The 9,624-nt window shown below is 35.8% G+C and overlaps 2 protein-coding genes across 3 annotated transcripts in view; both read left to right on the forward strand.

The window, feature by feature from the left end:
• LOC112144118 (B-cell receptor CD22) overlaps positions 1–2,458 on the forward strand; it is a gene marked incomplete in the record, with an annotated part of 10,975 nt that extends 8,517 nt beyond the window's left edge. The window contains 3 exon segments of the mRNA XM_036215836.1: positions 52–146; positions 232–304; positions 1,458–2,458. Coding sequence (XP_036071729.1) covers positions 52–146; positions 232–304; positions 1,458–1,676 — 387 coding nt within the window.
• si:dkey-24p1.1 (uncharacterized protein LOC556718 homolog) overlaps positions 1–9,624 on the forward strand; it is a 97,908-nt gene that overhangs the window by 36,718 nt on the left and 51,566 nt on the right. The gene's annotated exons all lie outside the window — the stretch shown is intronic.

Below are 9,624 nucleotides of genomic sequence, written 5' to 3' on the forward strand. Positions count from 1 at the left end.
TGTTATTTCAATTAGCCAATCAACTGATGTCTAATGTCTGCTTCTGTTTAGACTTTCTCAGCAGACAAGCCAATGACAAAGCAACAAGGACACATGGACGATGATTACCTCAACTACCCTTCAACTCACTTTAAAAATAAGCCAAAGTAAGAATTTAAGTTTAGTTCTTTTAATAATAGAATTACATGAAATGTGATTTGCATCATATTCGATAAAAATATGCTAATCTAGGTGTCTGAAGTCTAAGATACCAGAGGAGGACGTTGTGTGTAGAAAAGTCCGTAAAGCCAAGCCTCCCAATAAGGTCAGAAACACCAAAAGCATTTTATTTTCCTGTACAATACCCAGCTCTACCGTATACAGAGAGGCAAAAAAGTATTTGACTGTAAATAATTCTGTTATAGATACACTTCAACTGAGATAGACAGAATGTTAAAAAGAATTTAGGAAATTCTTGTGTGATTTTGAAATAATCTATTTATACAACGGTGCAGAAAAGTATTTAGCTCCTACAAATAAGCAAGAATTTTGTCCCTCACAAATGTGTTACTTTTTCTTTATGAAGCTCTTCTATCTTTCACTTATTTCCTGTATTAATGACATCCGTTAGAACTGGTTATCTGTATGAAACACATGTTCACACTTGTAAACAGTTTCCATCATGACCAAAACCAAAGAGCTGTCAAAGGAAAGCAGGGACATTCTTTACCCGAACATGATTGTGACCTAATCTATAATAATCATTCAGCTTGGTGAAAATAAATCAACTGTTGGAGCAATTATTAGAAAATGGAAGACACATAAAATCACTGAAATCTCCTCCCATCTGCAAAATCCCATCTGGTGCAGAACAAATGATCTTGAGAATGATGAGAAAATAGCCCAGGATCTCCAAAAGGTTCTCTAGAGACAATCTGGATGATCCAGAAGATGATTGGGAGATTGTCATGTGATCCGATCAGACCAGACGGAATTCTCTGGTCTAAACACCACTTGCTGTGTTTGGTGGAGAAGAATGCTGAGCTGTCTCTCAGGAATATTAAACCCACTGTAAAGCATGAGGGCGGAAACATCATGCTGTGGGACCAAAATATCAGCTAGTGTAACCAAACCTGCTGCAAAGCTACAGGAAACATTTAACCTCTGCCATTACCAACTGGGTTTACATTGGAAGGTATTAAGGGGAATTTTTGTTACGGACCAAATACTTTTCTGCAAAATAATACAAATAAATTATGTATATGAATTATTAAAAATCATAAACTTAGATGTGTTCCTGGAATGTGTATTTACTTTCCTTCTCTCACAGTTGAAGTGTATCTCTGAACATAACAAACCTCTTAAAATATTTTTAAGTGATACTTTTTTTTATGGCTGTTAAATACATTTTGCCCCACTGTATTACATCTTCAAGAAATAAAACTCTGTGAAAATTTAACATTACTTTCTCTTTGAAGGAACAGAAGGAGCAGATGGATTATGGAAACATTGGTGATGTTCATGGAGCCAAACCTCAGAATGTTTTTAACTCTGACTGTGACACCAGTGAAGATGCTGTGGAAGTCAAATACTCACAGGTGAACTTTAAACCAAAGCCTGGACACCAGAGAACCAAGAACAACTCCAGCAACTCTCAGGAAGAAACTCACTATTCTCAGATCAAATATAACACCTGAGGAGTATTTTTGCAGGCAGAGACAAGAGGCTTTACCAGAACTGTTGCTATGATCACAGAAAGTCATTGAAATGATGCATTATGGAGAAGACGCGTCACCGTCCACAGCACCTCCATCCAGGTCTACAGCCCTGTCACCAGCCACTTCAGCTTCTACACTTCCCTCTTATGTGAAATGTGATGTAGGTTTTCCTAGTGGGATCTATTGAGCACTGATTGGGACACTTGTCCAAAGCTTAGTCCCTGATTGATTGAAGCGACGCAGAGACCTCGCCAATGTTCAGATATTTGAATTGAAACGGCAATGAAACGACTGTGAGACACAGAGGAGAGGCAGTTTTCAATTTTTTGATATTTTGTTTTCGTTTGTAAATAACGATGTAGAAGAAGTGCCCCCATGAATTCTGCTTGTAAATTCCTTTGATAAAATACCTACCCTCAAAATGTGATATGAAAATTTTGAATAGAGGAAGTTAAAACTGTTCATACGCAGCAAAGAAAAAAAAAGCAACACTTAAGACTGCAGAAATTAAACAGAGTGGTTTGCTTTCAACTGCTGTTCTGTACTTGGGTGTGAATTTAAATAATGCACTTTAAGATAAGAACAAACTGCTCCTTTAGCTGATACCATACCTATATATATATATATATATGTTGGCATAAATAGGGGTGTGTGCTTCTCTTTTTGGCCTTTTTTTGAGCCAGATTTTTAACCTGAAAACTTGAGATAACTTTGTTGGCCTTAATCTGCTACATTTCTGTTAATAAACTGAATAAGTCCTATTTTATGATGAGGTGTTTGTCTTCTCCTCTACAGATGAAATGTTTTTGTAAAAGCACTTAAAAAATGTAAAATTATAAATAAATGTTTTGTTAAACCCATACATAAGCACTGAGAAGCACAAAGTTTTAATTTATTTGATGTTGCTACATTTCTATAGTTCTATATAGATGATGAGAAATATAATTTTTTTTCTTTTTTTTTGTAAGCTCTAAGGGTTAATGCCTAAAATGAGAGAAGTAGAAGAATTAGGAGGAACTTAAGAAATTCTCACTAACCATATATTGAATTTTTGACATGAGCTGCACCTTATAAACACATCATGTTACACAACAGCAGAGGTCACCAACCCTTTTCCCATACCCTTGTCACAGTTCATAAAACTAGGCCTACAATTAAAATCGTATTATATATATATATATATATATAACCTTAACTAGATACTGGTGCGTAATCTGAATTATCTCCCTTTTCATAGAAGACATTGACCCTTCTTGAGTGATTGATTGAGCAGTACAGGTACCGGTAGTTCAAAGACATTATTTCAAGGGTTTTTGTTTCTAGATGCAAAACAGACATTGTCTTTGGACTGAAAGTAATTTGTGTTTTCTGAATGATACCAATTTTTGATATTTACAAAGGTAAATCTGGAGGTAGTTAGCTGCAACAAATGGTCATGAATAAACGTGGGATGATCTGCTGAGACCAACAAAGTAACGGTTTCTGAATGACTGAATAAATGAAATGGTTTATTTCAAGCAATCAGGTCATAATACATAACATATAACTTATTAAATCACAAGTAGATCGCTTGAAAGGGAGTGGAAGGAAGCGAACTTATATAATCCCACCCCAATTTGACCATGCCATTTTCTCTACATGAATTATCAATATCCGGTTAAGGACTTATACAGTATTTATTTATATTTATATACTTTTTTTTTAGCACATGCACATTTACTGGCATGAGGTAAACACAAGAATATCCATTCAAAATCTTTGTTCCAGTAAAACAGATTTGTTTTTCTTCCTTTTCCGAGAAAACTAAACATATTCAAACTCTCACTCAAGCATTTCCATTACACCATGTGCATGAAACATAAATAGCTTAAAAAAATAGAAAAAAAAAACTTGTATCACAGTGCAGTCTATTTTGAGCAGTTACTTTAGAGGGGATGAAAGATTTCTTGTGATTTAAGATATTTAATTTAGAAATCTTGATTCTAGACCAAACGTTTTTACAGACACCACCCATTTGAAACTTATGCTTGAAGTATTTGCTTGCTTTTGCTCCTTCAGACCTCACATTATTAAACAGGAATATTGTGGTGCAGCGGCAGGGTGGTCGACCTCTGATCAGAAGATCGCAGAGGTGTTCAGGGTCCTTGAGAGAGACACTGACCCCCACATCGCCCCTGGTGGCTATGGGCTTGTGCTAGTGTTACCTCAGGCTCACACTGGAAGTGTTCAAGCTCAGGTGCGACACAGGGCCGGTTTTGCTATGGCCGATGACTTATATTGGCCACTAGATGGCTGCAGCCACAGGCTCTGCTGCCAACCTCGCAAAACTCCAAACTCACTTAGGTTCCTGTGATAACTCGCCATGGTGCAGGCTGAATAACCTGGTGTTGAATGTAAACAAGACCAAGGAAAAGATCATTAACTTCCGGCAGACTCCACCTGAACATGGTTCCCTCAGAATCAGAGGTCAAGTCGTGGAGAGAGTGGAGAACATCAGATTCCTGGGAGTACAAATCTCAAAGGATCTGCGATTGACATCCAACACTTCAGCGATAACCAAGCGGGCCCAGCAGGGACTGCACTTCCTAAGGAGGCTGAAAAAAGCTTCTGTCATGACCAGCATCCTCAAAACCTTCTAGAGAGCCATAGTGGAAAGCGTTCTGACACACTGCTTGTCCACTTGGTTCCCCAGTTGCAGTAAGGCCGACAGAAAAGCCCTAGAGAGAATCGTCAGGAGTGTGGAGAAGATTATTGGAGTCTCTCTCCCCTCTGTTCAAGATCTCTTCAAGAGCTGCTGCAGGAACAGCAATAGCCACGGACTCTTCACATCCTCTCCAGAAGTTTTTTGAACTGTTGCCTTCAGGCAAAAAACACAGAAGTTTAAAGGGCAGAACCACCAGGTTTACCAACAGTTTTTTTACCACAAGCTGTCAGACTACTAAACAACTAACTTGATCTGTGTCTTTCCTTAGTCCCCCCTGAAGCCTGACGTCATGTTTGGACCTGTCTTTTCTACTTTTTATTGCTCTTTTATTCATATTTATTAGCGTTTTACTTGTATTTTAGATTATTATTTAACACTCTTATATTATTGTTTTGACATTGTATATCGATGTATTAACTTTTGACTCTCACAGTCTCAGAAAATGCAATTTCTCTCTCTCTATCCATCTGTCTGTCTATCTATCTTTTTAAGAAGTACAGTAACTCCCCCCCTTATTTGGACTGAAGAAATGCATGAATATGGAGAGTCCCCATCTCACTGCCCCACCACCAAGGCTTAAGAATGTCTGTTACCGAACCATACTCATCAGAAACACTTCTCTCTACGGTCGCATTAGCATCCATCACAGCTCCGTTAGCTTCCATGCTAACGTTGGTAGCACCAGGCTGCACCCGGGGTTGTAGTTGAAGTCCCGTGAGAATCACATTATGCATCCGTACTTGTTGATCGTGGATTTTTCTCTCCAGGAGATCTTGGCGATTATCTCGTTGTTCGTTACTTGCCTTTTCCTGTTGGAAATCTTCCATGAGTTGTAACAGTGGTGATAGCTTAGCACCTGAAAGAAGAGCCGGGGAAAGTATAGCTTGGATATCCGCAAGCACGATCTTGAGCTCTACCAAATCGGCTAAAAATTTTTCTTCGGTGCCATGTTCAACTCTCCTTAATGCGGTAGTTGCTTGGTGATTAAAGTCGCCTGTGAGCAACTTTGAAAGACTTTAAAAGCCGAAGAGTTGGAGACATGCGTCTGCTGCTCGTGACCTGGAACCAGGAATTACATAAAACCTTGTTTCAGCTGCATGTATGCTATTCTGGTCTCTACTCAGCATGTACGGGTTCTTCCAGAGAGCTTTAAATGCTTTTTGCAATTTTTCAACTTGAGTATTTTAGGACTATGCCCACTTTAACTACTGGAAAAGAGAAGGGATGAAGAGGAAGTTGAGAAATCTACAGAATAGCTCATTTGCGCTGAAATAGATTGTGGAAGGTGACCCCACATATAAGGCCGGCAAAGATAGAGTATACACCAGTGCTCTTTGTTGGAGCAAGCCTCCTTCAAATGTTCGCGCGTGCACTGCAGTTTTGCTGGACCAAAGTGGTGTTGATTCCACTTTTGCACATTTTTTGGCCCTTCAAGGAATTCTCTCTTTTTTTTGTGACTTTTTTAAAACTTTTTTTTGAAAATTTGTTCTTAAATCGTGGAGCCCTGAAGGTATAATTGAGCTGTTTGTTTTTGGTGAGTCAACTTCAGGTTTATTTTCTGTTTATACGTTGTGTTGTTTATCTTTGGCCTTCTTTCGTTATTGAGAATCAGTTGTTTTTCTTGTTCCATGGTGTCTGGAGCATCAGATGGTGAACTGATTGGTGATAATTTATGTTTCTTGTTCCACGTCTTGCGCACCCTGACCTTCCCTGTCACTCCACCGCATGGTTTTGATCTGGTTTTGGTAAGCTCCCACCTCTGCACTTTTAAATAACTTAAGTTGTTTAAACCTTTTATTTTTTTACTTAGTTTCAAACTAAATTGTAATATTGCAAAAAAAAATGGTACAGGAACGTTTTAAATAAGCAGTGGTTTACAAACACAATGTTTGTTTTTGTCCAGGTTGAACATGAATGCTCACATGTTTTGGTGGTTGGTGTTTCTGTCTGTTGTGAAAAGTAAGTTTGTTTTATTTTATTTTTTTTCTCTTTGACCTCCTTTTAAGATTTTATTCGATAATATTTGTGTTGAAGTTTAAAGAATAATAATACAATTTTACTTTTACAGATGTGTTTTCCAATCCCTTTGTTTTAGAGAAGACCCAGCTCAAAGCAGTGAAAGATTCTTGTGTTCACATCAAATGTGAACCCAAAAGTGCTGATATTTCTGTTGAAGGAGCGGACTGGGTTTGGTTGAAGGATGACATCAGGACTGGAGAACACGGCTTTACTGGAACTGTTATTTACAGTACTAATGAATCAAAGTGGCCTGTCAGTTCACTCTTCAACAACAGAGTAAACTTCTCAGATTTTTCACTCAAAAGTCAGAAAACATGCCGACCAGAACAGCTCTGCAACATTTTGATCTGTGGACTAACAATAAATGACAGTGGAAGCTATTCGATGAGATTCTTTGGGAAATCTGAAAATCCAAAATGGATGACAAACCCAGCAGCAAATCTAACTGTTGTTGGTAAGTGGAGAGCATGTTTTAAATTATGGCAACAATAGAAATTTATGTTTAAAGTTTGGTAGTGACGAATATTTAAAACATTGTCAAGAACAATTCAAGTTTAAGGTTGACCCTATAGGTCACTTTTTTGCATCCCTTAGTAAAAAGTAGTCTATGTAATTGTACTATAAGTATACCTAAAGTGAGCCTGCATACTCAAAGTTTGCTTTTCATATACGATCTGCATATTGTAAACTTAAAATGTTCCCATTTACTCTTAAGTTATACTTCCTACACTATACATACTTACTATATTTATACTCAAGTATATTTAATAAATTCAACTTTAAGTGTACTATTTTTGCTAAGTTTTACAGAAACAATTACAATAAATTGAAATTCACATAAAATTTAAATTTGTTATAAGATATTTAAGATCAGGATTTTTCAAATTTTTTTGCAAATATTTCTAAAAATTGTAAAAAAAAAAAAAAAGAAAGAAAAAGAGTCCATAGGACCAAAAACCGTTTTAAAGTTTCAAAACACCACTTTTTTTGCTTAAAAGCTAAGTTTTGTAGAAAGAAAAGTAAAATAAATCAGAATTTTACAGAAAAGTACAATCTGATATGTCCTCAATCTATTCAAATCTCCAACCTAAAAACTACAGTATTCCTATCAGGAATTATTTAATTTTATAAGTGATGGATCAATTGCAAAAAAAAAAAAAAAAAGTTGAGGTTCATGCTGTGCATTGTTGCTTCTTTGAGAATTTTTTTTAATACAAAGATACTGAAATTTTTCCATTCTTTAGCATTTTGGTATGATCATAATACATTTCAAAGGAATGTCTGTATAAAATCTGTTAGTCATTTGAGTTTTCCTTTTTGACATTATTTACTTTCAATTTCATAAATTCTGCCCCTTTTTATGAAGATTCTATCCACACTTTTTGTCATCTACTTCCTGTTTCTTAGATAATCCGTGTCCAATCACGTTTGAGGAGCCACCTGAGGTGTTGGACTCTGAAAAGGTCACGCTCACATGCTCCACGCTACAAACATGTCCTTCAAACCTACGAATCGACTCTTCATCTGGAAAACTCTCCCAGAGTTCTGGACAAGCTAAGAGCATTTCATACAGTTTTCCTGCCATTTGGAAAGACGACGGGCGAGAGTTTTCCTGTCAAACAACAGATAACAAGGACAAATATTTGATCAAGAGAGTTCGCCTCACTGTTAAAAGTAAGTTGATCAATTATAGAACTTTAATTCAGTTGTGATAAAATATCACAACTTAATACAGTTTAGATGGAAAAAAATAAACACTTATAGCCAAAAAAGTAATTCCTTGCTAACTTTTTTATAGACATCTTCCAGCAGTTTTTTGTTTGCTTTTTTTGCCAGAAACTAAATGTTTGTATGTGTTCGCTAATAACCTTTTATGTGTGCTAACTTTTGTGCTGATCTTTAGCGGCTCCTAAAGATGAAAAAGGAGATATCACATTACATATAAAAGAAGGAGAATATGTGGGTCGTATTTGCAGTCACCCAAGTGCAGATTCCAGCACCAAGTTTTACTGGTTGAAAAATGGCCAGTGGTACAGTGAAGGAGCTCATCTCAAACTTGCATCTGTAAAAGAATCTGATTCTGGATACTACAATTGTAAATCTAATATCCCAGGAAGCAGCGGATCCAGAAAAGTTTTCATTGATGTGTCATGTGAGTACCTAATTTTATCTATTTCTACTTTTATTTTATTCCAGGTAGGATATAATGTATTCAAGAAAAAGTAGTTTCAATTCAAAATAAATGTATTTATTGAGTGAAAAGTTTCTTTTTAGAAAATAATCGGGGCAAAAAACTTTTTAAAAAGTAGTTGTTGAAGTGTTAATACTACTAGAAATCTTAACAAAAGACATCTTATTGGAGGAAAAAGGGGCCGACTCTTTCATTTGACTCTTTCAAAAGTCAATAGACCTTTACGTAGTTATAGAAATTTTTGCAAGTCTTATGTTCATTTTTTCACCTTAAAAATACATCTTTTAAAAATATAAATAGTATTATTTAGAACATTTACTTTAATGGTCTTTTTCATATGTTTTTGTTTATGTTTGAATAAATTTTGTTAATTTATTTTGGTGGAACTTTACAAACACTTTTAACATCATTTTTATAAAGCTTGAACTTTCCAAAAACATGTCTGTTGAAGGCACTGAAGCATTCATTGTACTTTATAGTCAAAGCTCAAACCTACATCAATTGGCAGAAATGTTCATCCTTGCCAATTTCATAATGACCTTCACACACAAATGTCTTCCAATACTGATGTTCCACCAGTATCATCATGTGAGGATAAAATGAAATAATACAAATATGAAAAAAAAAACCTGTATTGTGTTTTACGTGGATAAGAATACCTTTGTATATTATAAATCTTTTTTAAGAAAAGTAAAACATCTCCAAAATACTTAGATTAGCAAGATCTACAAAAAATAGCAAAACACGGTTTTAACTGGTTTTAAGAACTTTATTTATATTCATAAAACCGTTATGTTCTTTAAACAAAAACATATAATGGATGTGATAAAATAAAAAAAAAGTTACATCTTTTCGTTGATTCTCTTGTCTGATTTGTTGCATCTCGTCCCACAGATAAACCTGAAGTTGAGGTTCAGATGAAATGGCAGAATCCTGATAGAGGTTTCAAAGACATTAAAGAAGGAGATGAGATTACTCTAGAATGTGTAGTAAAAAGAACCAAGCCTCAGCCG

The sequence above is a fragment of the Oryzias melastigma genome, linkage group LG16 (genome assembly GCF_002922805.2).
Source record: "Oryzias melastigma strain HK-1 linkage group LG16, ASM292280v2, whole genome shotgun sequence".
Classification (NCBI taxonomy): Eukaryota; Metazoa; Chordata; class Actinopteri; order Beloniformes; family Adrianichthyidae; genus Oryzias; species Oryzias melastigma.